The sequence below is a fragment of the Solanum tuberosum genome, unplaced genomic scaffold (assembly GCF_000226075.1).
Source record: "Solanum tuberosum cultivar DM 1-3 516 R44 unplaced genomic scaffold, SolTub_3.0 scf00134, whole genome shotgun sequence".
In the NCBI taxonomy this organism is placed as follows: Eukaryota; Viridiplantae; Streptophyta; class Magnoliopsida; order Solanales; family Solanaceae; genus Solanum; species Solanum tuberosum.
Window position 1 is genome coordinate 469,914 of NW_006239062.1, and position 17,794 is coordinate 487,707.

Consider the following 17,794-nt stretch of genomic DNA (forward strand, 5'->3'; position numbering starts at 1 on the left):
ATAGTGTAAAATAAGCAAATCATGTATTAGTATTGACATTGTTTAAAGTGCATTAAGCGTGTTTTAGTCCTAAAATGTAACTATTCATTTACTTTGAAATTAAAAAAAAATTCCCCTTGTTATTACATAAATTTATTTTATATTGAAAAATTGGGATTTTATTTTTTTTGACTTTTATGATACAATAAAACTAAATGAAGCATTTTCAACATTTTTCATCTAAAAAAAGACTAAAATATTTTCTCCATGTTGAATTTTTAAGTAGAGTAATATTTACTCATGAAAACATGGGTAAAATATGGGTAAACTAGTATTTTACCCAATCCATTTTTACCCATATCAATTATGGGCGGGTTGAATTATTACCCATTTTTGTGTTGATCCATTTTCAGCCCGCCCAAATTTAACCCAACCCACCCATTTGACATACAATTTGTGGTTTTCCATGCAAATATTGAAGTTTTGTTAAGACTATTTCATTGTCGTAATAAAAACAAGATTGAGAATAGACAACGATACTGGTGGTTATATTAATTGATGTATTGTTTCAGAATATCTCAACAACATAGTGATATTGATCATTGTTGAATAGAAAAAGCTCAAAATTATTGAAGAAGAATTCCGAGGAAGAAAAAGTGTAAAATTTGTTGAATCTCAAAAAAAAAATTGAAATGATTTCGATTGTTTTGATTATCTTTTAAGGAATTGTCATACATCAGATACTCCAAAGTTGTTACACATGTGATTTTCTTTTTAATTTATTACTTCAATTACATTCCTTATTTAGATACACTTTATTATATGTATCTGGCTAACATGTATCTAGCTGTGTTAGATACATGTATCCAGGGTGTGAATTATGATAGGATTAAAAAAAAAAGGTAATTAACTACTAAATTAGTAAAATTTATGTTGGTTTCATCTGTAATATGTACATATAAATATGGTTTCCAAATAAAGTATGGTATCTACTGATTTTGCTTTTTTTTATACTGGATGATTCAAGAGTTTGTTGTATTGTGTCTCAAATGATCTTTCCAAAAGCTGATTTGTAAATGTGTGATAATTCTTAGTACGTAGCAGAGTTGCACTTCCTCAATTGAGGTGAGGAATATATGATGCTTTAGCATGATAAAAGGTACTACAATGTTATTCTCTATAGTGCTTAGTTCAGTGTAATAGCCTGCAAATCACAATGGAAATGTAACCACACTAAGCAAGTCTTGTGCAACAAGTTCAACCGAGAAAGCATTCAAAGAGTTTCGAACCTGAGATCTCTCATTTGGGAGGTCGCCTGACTAAATTAATCATATTTTATATCTCCTCTTCATCCATTTTCATCAATGAATCGCCAAATGATTTTTTTCAACCTACCAAGGATACATGTCTAGCCGTTAAGGTGATCTTATTTTAATTTATGTTAAATATTTTTGACTTAATAAAAATTGTAAATGTCATCTTCTATGGTGTGCAACTTATCTTAGGGACTCGTTGTTTAGCAATTTGCAAACAATCTATTTTATTTGCATGTTAGAAGTTCGTTTCATGAAATTTGGGATGATTAAAACTCATTTGAACTAAAAATAAATAAATAGTTGAACCTTTAATTTTAATTCTAACATTGGCATCAAAAAGATAATTCTATTAAACCACCAAAAAAATATATGATTCCATTAAATACACCAAAAACTTAAAGATGAGGGTAGTCTTGACACCAAAAGCAAACAAGGGGTAAAATTGAGTTACTTCTGATAGTTCAAGGGCAATTTTGCCCCCTTTTTTGCCACGATGAATTGTTATGTTAGCAATAAATGGCTTACGTGGACATCCATTAATTTGGAGGGCATTTGTTGTCCAAAATATAGACGGGAAAGATATTTTTGAAACTAAAAACAAATAGAGGGTAAATGTGAGCTACCCCTGTTCTTGTAAAAAGAAAAAGAAAAGAATTCGTCATAATTTTAAACTTACACAAGGTAGTTCAAAGATGTTCTCAATAAACACTTGAATAATTATTGAATTTTCCTTTTACGAGATCCTATAAGACAAAAATCCCCCATGACATCTCAAGAAAAAAAAAACTGATCTCTATCAAAATCAAACTGTACAGATTCTGTTTTTGCATTCATCAATTTAAGATCTAGCCTGCTGCGGATTTCCCTTGTCATCAAAAAATATATATCTAGCTTCTACAAAAATCCTATTACATCTTTTGACCTATCAAAATTTCTTAGCAGCAAGAATGATGCCTACAAAATTTTAAAGATGCGATTATTTTCACTATGATACAACTAAATAACAAACTACATGATAGTAGGAAACAGAAAGGGCAAAAAAGAATTAAGAGTTTTATTGAACTCAGTAATCTCCTCTCCTACTAGTGACAAGGTCGCTAGTGATATCATCCTCTTCATTTTCACATTGTTGCAGAAATTCTTTGTAAGACTCATCATAAGCAGTAGCCATTTGCAGATAATTAATTGCATCGTTCTTGCGGCCAACATTGATCAACGTACTGGAAAATTATCATGTACCAGTTTAATCAATTGCAGAATTGGAATAAACAAGAGGTTTTCTAGAACTTGCTTTGAGAATATAAACCTTGAATCAAGAATTAAAACAAACCTTTACCTTGACAATAATACTAATCCGTCATAGTAATGGGCCTTGCTCTTTGGGTCGCCTGGCTCTTTCAACGTGGCTATGCGTTCCAGGTGTGCAAGTCCCTCTCCCATCTTACCCTATAGAAGAAACAGAATGGTGCAATATCACTATGAGAAACCTACTTCCAGTATATAACTCAGACATGAACTAGCCCAGATTTCAGGTTTGGCTCAAGAAAGGAGAGGCCTTGAGATATCTGCCACTCACCGAGCCCAAAAATATGGCAAGTCAAGCTCAAAACACCACAAGGAAAATAGAAGTTAGGTCCAACTAAGCTCTACTGAGAGAGCAACTTAGACAGTCATCATATTTAGAGGGCATAAACAACATCTAGAATCCTTAATATGAAGATTCAAGAATAAAAATAAAAATAAAGGAATTGAAGACCACATTAACCACTATTCTGGAGGTGTCAGCAGCCTTTCAGCTTCATCCACCATCCACACAAACTCTAGGCTCTGAGAAATCAGCCGACAACCAACCCGCATTCATATATTTTGTTTGATTCAATCTCAATTTAAGTCCAACAAGTGGGATGAGGAAAGAAAGGGAGTGAGGTTTAGCTAAAAGAGATCTTGAGAACCGGTATTCTTCAGAATTCTTAATGTCGGAGACCTCCAAACACTTATGAACAAATTGTGGTCTAATACAAACTAATTACAGAGACCCTAAAAAGACTCCCAACTGATCAGCTTCCTCTACATTTGTTTCCTTACACTAAAAATAAAAGTTTATAATACAATTCCACTTATTCATATCAAACACATGTAAGTAGAAGACACCTTTCAATGAAAGTTGAGGCAAGACTCAGGCTAATTGATTGTTAATTGTACTTTTAGTCGAGTTATTTCCATAAAAAAAAAACAGGTTTTGTAAAACAAAAGCTTGATTGATTTAATTCAGTAACAAGTAACCAAGTAAGCAGGATGTAATGTTTTGTAGAATAAATAGAAGATAAAACTAGGGTATATGTGTTCCCCACAAGTCCTTAACGCAGTAAACCTTATAGTAGTAGCCTTGTCTGGGGTTTAACATGCAAAATCGGTAAGTTAGGTATCTCCTAAGTGGTTGTCCCCCAAATAGGGAATTTCACCATGCAACTTGGTCGGTCTACAGGTGTGTGTTTTACTAACCCTTATCCTTGACCCCAGATTTCTCACAGAGGTGGTTCAAGCTATTAGATGACGGTTGTAGTCGCCAAATCTATGTTGTTTAATCTCTTTTCCCATTCATTACTTCCTTGGTCGGGCAAGTAGGAATAAGGCAAGTTCTAGTGTTGCGCATCGTTTAAAAGCTATTAAAACGAAGAGATTAGCAATGCATGCATAAACACTATTCAAGAATCACTAATTATTAGGTCTACGTTGTTAATTCCTCATGGTTCCCACAACCCTAGTTGTGGATTTAGCTACTCATGCTTGAGTTATAACAATTCATATTAAGTTTGTTAAAATAAATCATGAACTTCTTACAATTAGAGTAGTTGAATTCCGTAATCTTGAATTGACGAACAAAAGATGTATTATAAACCGATGCTTCAAGAATTAAAATGGGCAAATTGTTCACCAAACTAATTCTCAAAACCAAAAACAAGATATCCAACTGTCCAGTGTTTTGGACGGTGAAAGACGATAAAAGGCGACAAGGGTCTGCCTCGCTACAAGGCGAGCCGCTCGCCTCTTTGAAGTGTGACGCCAATTAATACCAAAAAATTAAAATATTTAATTGCATATATAAATAATCAAAATCTCAAAAGCAATAACATATTAACAAATCTTTCAATTCAAAAATCGAAAATAGATTAGTACATACTAAAAATCTAGAACTTAAATGAGAAAAAAACATAACACAAGTCAAAACAGAGGCAGAAGTGACTTGAAGTCTGAAGAAGATGAAGGAAAAAGAAACATAGGAAGAAGAAGAGAAGAAGAAATATGTATTGGTTGGACTTTGGAGTTGCTGGAAAAATCTGGTTGGTCCCGAAGGAGTCTAGTCGAAAACCCTAAAATTACCTTTTAGCTTTTAAAACCTTAAATTGGTCGCCTTTTTTTAAGCAAAAATATAAATTCTCGCCATGGCGTTGCCTTTTGAAGATCGCCTCGCCACAAAGCTAAAAGGTGATGAAGGGTCGCATCGCCTCTTACCATTGGGGATGAGGCGATCGTTTTTCACAACACTACAACTGTCTAACCTTAAAACGAGAAATAAATGACTATTTATAGACATATAATCCTACGCAAACTCGGGAACTGTAGTTCCAACTTCAGAAACATGAAACTTGGCCTTTTTTCCTACGATTGGGTCCTACAGCCCGTAGAACCTTCTACGATCAGTAGGAACCCAACCGTAGGACCAAAAACAATGTACTTGTGATATTTTTAGTTTCGTTGATTGATTTTAAGTTTTTCTTGCTTCCTAACCCCCCCCCCCCCCCCAACCAACCAACAAACATATCAATTATCAATATCCAGATATGTGATTAAGATATACATTGTACGTATCCGTATAATTCTCTTTTCTCTTCTATCAAATTCTTTTTTCTTAACATGAACCCAAGTTTTTGTTGCCTTCCACAGGTACAATGCCAAAAAGAGGGGCAAATCCACCTGACCTTCAGCTCGGCCTGCTTCTAAATAGCAGTTGAGGATCTAATGACGATGAACAAAGCGGGTCAGGATACAACCCTGATGTGGGAGATGACTCACCCAAAGAACTCCAACCTACTCGACAGCACTCAAAACAAATGAACGTGGCACCGGACCCGATTGGCACAGCCGGACCCCCACATGGATCAATTCCCAGTCTGAAGAGGGAGCTGAGGCATCGGGCAAGGAAAGTATGTCACAGGCAGGGTCGGCATCTGGCTCTCCGTCCGAGTCATGGCTTAGAGTCTGCCTCTGGTTCATCTTAGTCCGACGAAGAGGATGCACCACCTACTAGACCCTCTGATACCTGCCATTAGTTTTCTACCTAGGTCAGGGTTTTTTGAAGACAAATCCATCATGCCGATACAAGTTCCTGGTGAGCCAAATCAGTGGTGTGCATGAGCATGTTCTATATTTACTTGGAGATTATCCGCCAAAATGGCCGCAATAAGAGCGCCCAGCCTATAACGGAGGAGCCACGGGTAATTACTGGCCCCAGCTATACATGCATTATTTAAAAGGCACAAATGCAAATGAATGGCGGATCCCCCGAGCAAGTATAGTGCAATCATGGTCTGTGAATTTTATGCCTCCTACGCAGCAACAGTAAGGAATGTCTTGCCCCCAAAGGCCAAAGAGCTTGATCAGCCCCCACTTCAAACTACTTCGGTGCGTTACATTCCATAGATTTGTTCGAGCACACAGTCCATCAGTTCATCTATAGCCCATCACATGAGCAACCCATATCTACAATGGAGTTTGATTATCGGATGCCTAGTCCAAAACAAAGCATCAATGAGGGATGCAGCTAGTCCGAAACAAAGCATCAATGAGGGATGCAGCCCAAAAAGAGTATTTGTTGCGATGGAGAGCTAGTTATATTGCCGATCAGGGTGTTGACGCCAATTGGGTTCATGATTTTTCAGCATCGGTCAAGAAGACCTCCTTTAATTTGGCAGCAAAGCATTGGTGGTCTATTGCCCGTGCCAAATTATCTCCGACTATGGCGGACAACCATTTGACATGGGAACGAGTCGTGATGGTGGCATGTTTGATGGTTGGGTATGAGTTAGACTTCGCCTGCATCCTGATTGTCGAGATCCACGAGTAGGCATTTAGAAAGACTACTACTCTCCCGAACCCGAGCTTGATCTTCCGCCTATGCAGAGAGTATATTGTCCCATTGATTGAGGAGGTTGATGCATTGATTGAGGTGACCAAGACCGTGGACGCCTGTCTGATTCGAGATGAGGCCAACTCGGCTACACCTAAACGAGGCATCCAATTTGACATGCCTCCTATGAGTGAGGTACCTGCATGGGAGCAACCCAGAGAGGGAGAGCTCCCAGCCACCACTACTGAGCCTGCTGGGACTACCCCTCTTTTAACGTCCGCTAGCACACCACGTGCTGCTACTGCATCAGGTCACTACACTATGCCGGTCGCCAGAGTTTAGCAATTAGAGACTTAGATGACAATTGCTGCAACACATTCGACCATGGGTCCGATCCGTTGTTGAGGAGTCGGAGACTAGGATGAGAGTTACAATGGTGGAGCAGACTCGGACTACCCAACATATAATAGATGCATTTGAGTTTAGGAATCTTACTCGGCCCCAGACCACCCCGAGTGCCTTCCAGAAAAATTTAGATAGGCTCCGGGCTTATGTCGACACACTGGCTACCGCATCTTCGTCTACACCACTTGGTCCTTCACCCACAGAGGTTGGAGAGAAGGTACTATTGGCCCTATTTGGAGATGTAGACACTACTCGTGCAGCTAGGAAACGCACACATGTTGATGCTGGTATTGGCGAAGGTGTTGAGGAGCGCGAGAGGAAGCAGGAGAAGCGTGCACTCGAGGTAGCCTAGAGATAGTGAGGATGTGAGATTGGAGCAAGTCCAGCAACAAGCAGCCGGAGCTTCGAGCTCGGGGGAACTACAAATGGTGCTCCCCAAACTATTATAGAGGCACACACTAATGCACCGGGGTCTCCACCGACGGACCCCTACATCTCTAGCTAGTTCTTCTGCACTTAGGCGCCACAGGTTTGTCTTCACCCTCAGTTCTTTATTTTTAGTGCAATGGGGACATTGCACATTGTTTTATGTAGGGGTGATATAAATATGTCTAAGAGTGTAAAGGGTGAAGTCTGAATAGCCTGAACACTCGGATCATGCCTAAGAATTTTCTTGCCTGGGTTCTTTTTCCCCAAGGACTATTAAATTTTTGTTGAACCGGCATGTTTAGGATGTTGATTGTGAAAGTCGACTAGAAACAAAAGCATGATGGCAGTATTGATGATATTAATATCCCTCCAAATTAAATTTTTGTGTGCTTTGTGCTATATCTGTGGTATTAATTAGCAAATTGTGTAGGATCTTTGCACAACATGATAGGAACTGATAGGATAACATGACTTGAGCTGAAGCATGAACCAGATACACCGATAATTTGATAGTGAAATAACGTGTCATGTGGGTGTTTGTCCATTCATGCAATATGAGTCAATCTAGAACTTGCCTCGTTAGTCTTGCTAGGATGATTAAACAGTTAATTAGGAAATGATCATAGGTCACTGTTGAAGTTAAGTCCACTAAGCCTAAAAACAACCAACCTAATAAAGATGCTCCGTTCAATCCAAATTTGTTGAGTCTAAATTAGACCGTTCTTTCAATATACCCAATTCACCTCCCCCTTTGTGAATGTTAACCTTTGTTTTGGCCCTGGTCCATCTTGGGACATCGTGCACCTCAACTCTCAACTCTGGTTAAAAACCTAAGTTGAGGGTGGCTACTATAGAGGAAAACAAGAAAAGAAAAGGCTATGAAAAGAGTTGTGTATTGAGAAAAGAGGAGAAAATTAAGATGGTGTGGCAGCCGAAAGAAAATAAAAAGATAAAAGAATGAAAAGCTAAAGAAAAGTTTGAAATGGGAAAAAAAGAAAAACAAGTCAAAAGCCACACTCGAACTTTAATGAAAAACGAAATGAGAAGAATAAAAAATAGAGGTGACACAAGTATTGGTTGTAAAAGAGGAAAATAGCCAATGTAATGTCAAGAAGGGCAGAAAAGTCACTTTATATCTAAATACACCAGACCTGACCCCTGAGCCTATGTTACAAGCTAAAAAAGTCCTATAGTGATCCTAATTTAACGGTTCGAGAGTGTAAGTGTAGAATATAAGGGCAAGCCTATGGTCTTGAGCATGTATTGTATTGAATTCAATTGAGAGAGAGAGAGAGAGAGCATACTGAGACCCTGAACTTGAATACATGTTGATGTATGTGTGAAAAATAGGACTTATTTGCAGTAAGGGCACAATTACATTGTCGAAACGTCGGTATCTTGGTAATTGGTATCTGTGCATGTGAATGTATCTATTCATATGTCTATGTCATGAATAGATCCTCATGTGTTGGCTTGCTTTAAACTTAACGATTGCACTGTGTTGAAAGATGGAAATGGAGGAAGGATTATTGAGGAAAAGGTCATATAATTGCTTGAGTTCTAGGTTTACTTTTGCATTGTGTCATTTTTGTGTTAGTAAGTTTCACTCGAGGACAAGCAACAATTTTAAGTTGAGGGTGTCGATGTACCACAGATTTACGGTACTTATCATGCTTTAAACTTGGGGTTTTGCATGTGTCCTAAGCATTTGTTAGTAGATTTGATGGTATTTTACGTGTGTTTTGCAGAAATTTCTATGGTCTGTAGTCTGTACTCGTAGACTCCAGGTATGTTTCTAATTTTTGCTAAGTGTAGAGTCAAACTACGGAAACCTTCTATAAATCATAGGAAATCATACCGTCCGTAGACGGGCTTTCGTAGAACCCAGTAAACTTAAATAAAAAGACCTGACCCGAACCCTCCATTTCAAATTCATTCCCCATTTCCCTCTTCCTAAACCGTTTAAACTGTTACACCCCTCCATTTCCCACCCTTTCATCATCCATCACACCACATTATAAATCCACAACTCCATTATCTTCCTCTTCTTCTCCATTTTACTTTTCTTTCCTTTTTCCCCAAAATTCTCATCCTCCATTTTACAAGAGAAAGTCGTGGGTCCCAGTCAGTAGGAGTCAAGGAATTCGAGTCGTCGTCAAAATCAAACACACTCACACAACCTAATTTCACTGATAAGGTATGGATGCAAATCCTAAAACTACTAATTTTGATGTTGAAATTACGTTGTACTTAACCTAGGGTTGAATTTATTGTGTTTCTCGTTGCTTATATTAAATGATGATGTTGAACCCTAAGAATGATGGATTGCGAGTGTTTGTAGAGAAATTAATGTGTATCCATGATTAGGAATCTTAGGTTGGGTTGTTAGTTAGATTAATTTGTGATGACAGTGTGAAATAGGCACACTAACCTGGGTTGTTTGCGACCTACGAGGGTCTTCTATGGACCGTAGAAATTTCTACAATTCGTAGTTGCCCATTGTAGACAAGTCCCAAGTATCAGTGCTAGCTATTTCACACCTGTGTTTGTACGATTTCTATCTACGAGTCGTGGTATCATCTACGGATCGTAGATAGGACTCGTACAAACATCTAATGTTTAAAGATATATGAGGGGGACTACGGAGCCCATCTACGATCCGTAGAAATTTCTACAACTTGTAGATCAATCTCATGGTCCCAAAGTGCACAAACCCGTAGCCTAAGTTAGGAACTACGGGTATACCTACGGTCCGTAGGAATTTTGACGGACCATACTGGCGAATCATAGTTCCAACTTCAGAAACTTAAAATTGGCCTCCTTTCGTACGACCTGTAGAATGTTAGAATAAAAAATAGTGTTATTCCTGAATTTATTTATTTTTTAGGTTTTGTAGTTTTGTTTTCAGTTCTTGCTTTCTTTTGGCACTTCTAAGGTACTAACAATACCTCCACAGGTACAATGCCAAGAAGGGGGGAACATCCACCGGATCTTCGTCTCGATCCGGAGCCTCATCCAAATACCAGCTGAGGGACGAACCTACTGACGATACACTGAGTGGGGATCTCATCGCAGTCGGGAAAACTCAATATTAAACATCTCTACAGTAGACCCTTATCATCAAAATGAGGGGAAACCATTAACGTCTTCTGTTCCGGAACTATAGTAGGTTCTAAGCGTGTCCACCTATTCTTGTGGACTGCTTCCTTGTAACTTCCTTCTCTCTTGAAGGATTGGGCTAAGAAGAGAGTCAAGGACTAATTTGAATTCGCGCTCAGATAAATATATTTCCTTCTCTCTTGAAGGATTGGGCTAAGAAGAGAGTCAAGGACTAATTTGAATTCGCGCTCAGATAAATATATTTCCTTCTCTCTTGAAGGATTGGGCTAAGAAGAGAGCCAAGGACTAATTTGAATTCGCGCTCAGATAAATATATTAAGGAGAGTAAAGTGAATAATTTATCTCTGAATTTCATTGAACAAAGACAAAAATGTTTTACTACATGATATCTGCAAAACTAATTTAGTCTGTAATTTGATAGCCCATATCTATAGACAATATGTTTCAACATCATCACAAGCTAACAGCCCATATCTGAGTGTTATATATTATATATATATATATATATATATATGCCCTCAAATTCTTTACAAAGACATACATCCACTCATTAGCTTTTGATGATCTTCAAGCAGAAACAATTACATATGTCTAAAAGTTAGACAAATTGAGGTGAGCTAATATTGCTACTCATATTAGACATGAACTTCTCCGTCAAAACGAGCAAATTTTGATCCATTTTCATCTGTATACATGTTCAGATTGATCTAATGCTACTCCAATTCTTTTACTTTCCCATCAGAAGAAGGCAGTTTTCGGTTTAAATAACCTAAGACTGGGCTAGTAACTTACATTAAAGAGCCCTGTTTATTAAGCTTGCAATGCGGCTTACAAGTCTGAACCACCCCTCGTTAGGCTTGTTTCCAGGGATAATGATATAGTTTGATCATTCACAATAACCAAAACAAATCTACCATACTTACTGTACTGAGGTTTAGCTAATTTAGAATAGTGAAAAAAATTAAAGAGAGAACATGCAATGGCTAGGATTTCCTCCAATAATGGACAAGGCAGAAATACAGGGAGGAAGAGTAATCAGTTTGTCTAGAATATGGAGAGGGGAGGGGGAAGAGCAGCTAGGTATTGGGGGAGGCCAGGTTGACTCCTCACTATCATTATATAGAAGAGCAGCAATTAGGCATCAGCAGGCCCTTAGGGGCATGTGGGGTCTATAAGAATAAAACATACTCCCTCCGTTTCAATTTGTTTATCCTATTTTGACTTGGCATGGAGTATAAAAAAGTAAAGAAAACTTTTGAATCTTGTGGTCTTAAATTAAAGATATATCAAATGTATCAAAATGTCCTTTAATCTTGTGGTCTTAAACATGTCATTGGAAAGTTGAAATTAAAGAGTTGCCAAAAAGGAAAGAGGCATACTTTTTGAAACGGACTAAAAAGGAAAGTAGAACAAGCAAATTGAAACAGAGGGAGTATATAAAAACGGAAGATGAATGATTGAGGAATTTCAAGCTAAACATACTTCAAACATACTGTAGATAATGAGGAATTTCACAAAAAACATTTGAATAAAAAAGAGAACTAAGATGAAACTTCTAGCAACTACAACCCCAGAGAAAAAGGAAGAGGGAAATTTCGTATAGAAACCTTCTCGTCAGAGAATCATTTAAAATTGGGAAAAAGGACAAATATACCCTTGAACTTTCGTAAATGGTATCTAAATACCCTCTGTTATACTTTTAGAACTCTGATGCCCCCACCGTCTAATTTTTGGAGCGTGTATACCCTTTGGACTAATGGAGGGACACGTGTCACGATCTTGACAACCTATCCAAAATTTATTTAATTTTTATTTCCAATTAAAAAATTGACCCGGAGAATTAAAAACTCACCCAAATAATTTAAGACCCGCTCCGAAATTATAACCAAGTTATCAAGAGACAGGAACTAATCCTACAGTAAACTTCAAAGTTTTCTAACCATGTTAGAATTAAATTCCCTGGAAATGGAAATTCATGCAGGAAAGCTCAAGTAATTCTTGAATCTCCAATCAAACTAGGAACCTTCGCTTTGGTACGAATATCAGTACTAAGACTTTCATTGTTTTTTCCTGATATTGGCATGTCAATACTTGCAATTCTTGATTCTTGTTCAGTTTCTATTCAATTGACACACACAATGTTCTTATCTTGAAAAATGCAGGAGTGTTCCAGAAGGTCATTTCAGTATGTGATGTTTTCCCTAAGGCTGCTTAATGTATCGTTGATTTTCGATTTTCACAGATCTATTTTCTTGGCTGTCAGCCCTATAATCTTCATTTTTCAAAGTTTCAGTCATCTAAAAAAGTTATTAAGTTTTGCGATTATAAATCCATTCAAAGGTCGCTGGTTCGATTCGCCGGAGCTGTTGGAGCAGCGGTGAGGGAGAGATGGGTGAGTGGTGGTCAGGTTTCATGGTGGATGAAGGGTCGCTACCTCAGTGATTTCGCTGGAGTGTCGCTAGAGCAAGGGAGGTTGGGTTCTGTTTTGTATGTGGAGCTTCGCCAAAGAAGATGGAGTCGCCGGAGAAGATGGAGTTGCGGCAGTTGCTTGAACTAGAGAAGAAAGGAAATATGGGATTTATTTGGGTGGGTCTTAAATTATTTGGGTTGGGTCTTAAATTATTTGGGTGGGTTTTTAATTATCTAGGTCGATTGTTTAATTGGAAATAAAAATTAAATAAATTTTGGATAGGTTGTTAAGATCGTGACACGTGTCCCTCCGTTAGTCCAAAGGGTATACACGCTCCAAAAATTAGACGATAGGGGCATCAGAGTTCTAAAAGTATAACGAAGGGTATTTAGATACCATTTACGAAAGTTCGGGGGTATATTTGTCCTTTTTCCCTTTAAAATTATACCACAATAGAGTTTCAATAGTCCAACCCACTAAAAGTGTACCCAAAATAAATCCCCTATATACATGGTTCCTCTATTGTCGTCACTCCGCCATGTCACAAGGAATCAGGTAAATGATGCAAGGTACTCAATATCTGTGACTAGAATTATTATTGATTTATTTCAAGTAAATATGGTGTCTGAGATGAACTTGAATGGAGTGTTGAGTGAGAATTCATTTAGCCGATCCCAGTATGCTCGGGATCTAGGCATAGTAGTTGTATTTATAAGTCAATCATCAAGCCATGTTCTCAAAACACCATTACCTGCCGTATACAGGCAACACCTGCCCATTGAGATGATAGAATCAGCAGATCTACATCTTCAATTTCCATTTGATTCTCCTTTAGCAGAAGCTGAACTTGCAGAAATTGACTTTGATCAGTAACAGATCAACTCTGCTAGATTATAGCAGCCAAGTTAAGTTCACTTATTGAAATGAAGTTTTCTGCAGAGTAAACTGCATACTACATAAACTTTAAAAGGTCCCAAATATAGACAAACAGATTTTGACTTTCCCAAATTCAGTCACCCTTTCCATGAACTGAAAATAATAACGTTCAGGAAATTCTTAGTCCACGAAAGCAAATTGATCTTCTTCATCAAGAAGATCAGTAAACTCAAACTGAAATGCAGGACTTGAAACTCAAACCTTAGCAATAGTACGTTCCAAGTATTCAGTAGCTTCTGGTAAGGAACCATCTTGCAACAGTGTCTGGCCAATAATAAGCAAAGCTCGAACATTCTCGGGATCCTTGGCAATAGCAAGTCTGTAACACATATATTAAAAAGAGGATGCTACAGAGAAGAAAAAAAAGAAATGAGGCGGTGAGGATTGCTTTTATTAACGGAGAGAAATACCGTAGAAAGGACATAGCTTCATCTTTACGTCCTCCTGCTAAGAGTTTGATCGAAAGCTGATGAGATTTCAACAAACAAAGATTTAGAAAGCAGAAAGAAAAATTCAACATTTCAAGTCTCAATATCAGGAAACAAAAATAGTTACTAACATTAACCAATTCATGAGGTGATAGGTTCTGGACAGATATTTTGCTCTGATTTTTTGATGGATCTATTTTGATTTCTCCAGGATTACCCAACTCTTTCTGATGTGCAGCCTCTAATTGAGGATCCTTCTGAGGTAGCCCCAATTTCTTGCGAACATTTGGATGGTTTAGAGATAGTTGCTGTATATAAGAAGGTAATGAGTTCTAAGAAACTAATTTTTCCAATATTCACCACACCCATTGATTCATGAAGATGTGCGAAGTGCAACCCTAAGAAGCAACATTTTTCAACGACCGCTATTGGACAAGGAAAAATTTACAAAAGAGAACATCAGCTACGTATGATTTGCTAGACAGACTGTGTCTAGAGGGAGCAAAAGTGAAATAAAGAGGAGATCATAGACATTTTCCAAGGGAAGTTTGAAGAAAAATTTCTATCTTCATTATCTAGTAGTTCATCTATCATGCTCTCTTTCCACATTAGGAGGAGGACAAAGCAAATTTGAAACTTAATGCCTTTTGTGTAATAAGACCTCTTGGCATCCAATGCATAACATGAAAGGTTACAAAACTTCCTAACAATAACAGACTACTTTAGCATTGTCCGCACGCCCAGTCAAGCAAGAAATAAAGTTGGGATGAGGAACCTTAGGAAGAATACTTCAGAAGAGATACCTGAATAACAGTCATTGAACTATTGGTAAGCCAAAAAACTAAACTCCCCTGAAAAATAGAAATATAAACAAAAACATGTCATGCACACAATCCTTTGTCAGGTATATGAAGATAGAAAGTCAAGCCAATGAGTCAGAAAGACAATGCAATTATTTTATTTTGCAATCCCCTCTCTTGCTCTCCAACCCAACACCAAAAAAATTTAAGAGGATTAAAGAAAAAGCTAGTGACCCATCAATGTTAATATCTATTTGTATGTGATCAGTCCACCGCTGCTACCATTCTCTAACATAAACCTGACAGACAACTAAATCAAGTTTCTCCATCCATCATCAACTTCAAAATCCATAGGGGCTTCCCGTTCTGCCAAATTTTATATTGTACCATTGGGGTAGTCTCATCAGGTCATATTTCAATTGGCAACTCATTAACTTCCCAAGCTCAGCTTTCACCAATTTCAAACAACCATTGATGTGCCACTTTTTCATCACTATATCAATTACATTAATTGCATGTCTTATACCTAGTACAATCCATCTCTGAGGCTATAAAAACGAGAACAGTTCGCAAGAGAAACTAACCCTGTCAAAAAAAAACATTAAATCATGATATACTACTTGCAATCCATCCAATTATAATATGGTTCGAGCCTATTAACTTTATAAAGGCAAGAGATAGGCCCATAGAGCTGCAAATTACAATGATAAAAATCTCCTACCGTGACTAACTGACTGTCCAGAAATCCTAAGAAGACATATTCAAGCTAGACATGATGCAAACCACCTAGAAAAGAAAGAACATCCCGACTATTCCAATTCATAGCTCTAACATGATGAATTGCTCAGGTACTGAGATACTCAGATTCAAAGCAGAAAAAACAGTATATTTACAATACCATAAACCCTTTTTTCCTTAAATGAGGAAACAATTTTAAGATAAAAAAGGGTCACAAAGAATGGACACAAAAGTCAAAAGTGTGCCTCCATAAACAACTTTCAAGAAAAACAATGATTCCAGCTATTGTTGAGACCAATAAATTAACAGGACCAAAACAATGTTCCAAGGAAACCAACATAAACAGTTCAAAGATCAAAAATCAGTTTCCTTCTTCAAGTTATCTTAAAATTGGACCACAGCTAAAAATAATTAAGGAAAACACGGGATGCCAAGTTCAAACATAAAAATGGACAAATCCTACAGCACATATTTTTTTGGAATCAAATGGTTGATTACCTGGGGCATATTGAATGTAATAAATAAAATGGTTAATGTCAGGACTTCCAAGTACTTCTTGTAGTACTGTAACAAAAAACAAAAAAAAAGTGTGAAGACTTAAACCTCAAAATTATCATCAGGAAAACAGAAAACTATTGATAACATACTAATGATCTATGTTGCTCGAACTCTCCAAAAATGATGCCGCACCTGTGCGGATCTTTCAAAAATGCACTACTTTTGAAGGATCCAACACGCACCCGTCGACATCTTTGAAGAGTCCGAGCAACATAGCTAATGATCACTAGTTTCTTGAGGGGATTCCAGAATTTAGAGTAAGTGGGTTTAAAGATGTACACCCCGTGTTTAAAGTTATCCTTTGTTTTGTGTTGAAGGTTTACGAGCCTAAATTTGAGAGTTTTCCCATAACATCTCACACGTTCGTGGACATTCAATTTGATTTATTAATATTTTAACAAAGATATTTTATTTTTTTGATGAAGTAAGATGTTGTATTTGAAAGGCATCAAGGAGATGCAAGTTACACACACAAAAACATGGTTAACTCCTGAGAACAAAAAGAATGGCCGCTAATGATATCTAAGAAGGGTAATTTATCATTAACAGGGGATAAATTGCTCCAATGGGAGAGGTTAATAAGGAAAAAGGATTTCAAACTGCTAATCCAAAAATGAAGGATGAATTGTATTTTGATTTTGGGTGTCAAGAATTTTGTATAAAGGAGGCAGACTCCATACCAGACTTTTTGGAAGCCTTGGTGAAATATATAAGCCTTTTACTTTCTGTTCTAGAGTGGCCAGGCCCAGCACTAGCTTTATGCTGATGAATAATATGTTAACATTATCAAAAAATAATTTTATATCTCTAGATACTTAAATTATATTTCAAAGGATTGAGAAATCGATATCCGAATGCACTTCACAAATTCTATGATTTGATACTCGTACTCTGAAACTAGGCATTCTTTTTGGATAGGAGGATAGAATCTTTTAGATTTACTCAAATTCGTCGGATAACTGTGGTAATAAGATAATCGATAAGTTAAAGATGTACCTCTACAAATGGAGTTCGAATAGAGATTGGTTAAGTCCCTTTATTACGCAGCAAAATGACGAAAATCACTTTTAGATCAAAGTATGAGGATATATCACATAAATTTCTGACAGATTACTGACCTTGGCTATTAATCCCACGAATCCACTCATTTTTTCAACTGAAGATTTCTGAAAGGATACCTGAAGTAATAGAAAGAGAGAGATCATCTCTATCAAAAAGCATGGAGAAAAAACACCTCGAATATCACTTGCATAAGAAACTAAACCAAGCTCACTATACTATATACTCGAATACACTATGCGGCATTCTCAAAATAATCAATTTCAAGAAAGTGTTTCTGGAAACTTGTTTTCCCCCCTTATATTCCATTCCCATTTACGAGACAAAATATTGTAAAAGTCATTTGGTGCATAAGGGCAGGGGAAATTTTAGGAAAAAACTTCTTTTAAATGTAGCCCCTAGATGTTTACTGGAAAAAAAAATGTAACCCCCTGATGTTTTTCTTTCTTATTTATTTATATTTTTTTTTTTTTTTTTTTTTGAAAAGG

General features: G+C 37.1%; 1 protein-coding gene across 4 annotated transcripts in view; it reads right to left on the bottom strand.

Moving 5' to 3' along the window:
* Positions 1–2,004: 2,004 nt before the first annotated feature.
* LOC102588589 (ALBINO3-like protein 3, mitochondrial) overlaps positions 2,005–17,794 on the bottom strand; it is a 27,704-nt gene continuing 11,914 nt past the window's right edge. For 2 of the 4 annotated variants that reach the window (XM_006351822.2, XM_015310686.1), the window contains 9 exons: positions 17,366–17,425; positions 16,188–16,253; positions 14,955–15,002; positions 14,283–14,459; positions 14,134–14,189; positions 13,925–14,042; positions 13,539–13,628; positions 2,632–2,741; positions 2,005–2,515 (listed from right to left, as the gene is read on the bottom strand). In XM_006351822.2, coding sequence (XP_006351884.1) covers positions 2,359–2,515; positions 2,632–2,741; positions 13,539–13,628; positions 13,925–14,042; positions 14,134–14,189; positions 14,283–14,459; positions 14,955–15,002; positions 16,188–16,253; positions 17,366–17,425 — 882 coding nt within the window. In that variant the 3' untranslated portion in view covers positions 2,005–2,358. The remainder of the gene's footprint in view (positions 2,516–2,631; positions 2,742–13,538; positions 13,629–13,924; positions 14,043–14,133; positions 14,190–14,282; positions 14,460–14,954; positions 15,003–16,187; positions 16,254–17,365; positions 17,426–17,794) is intronic. The other 2 variants (XM_006351823.2, XM_006351824.2) reach the window with 2 other exon arrangements.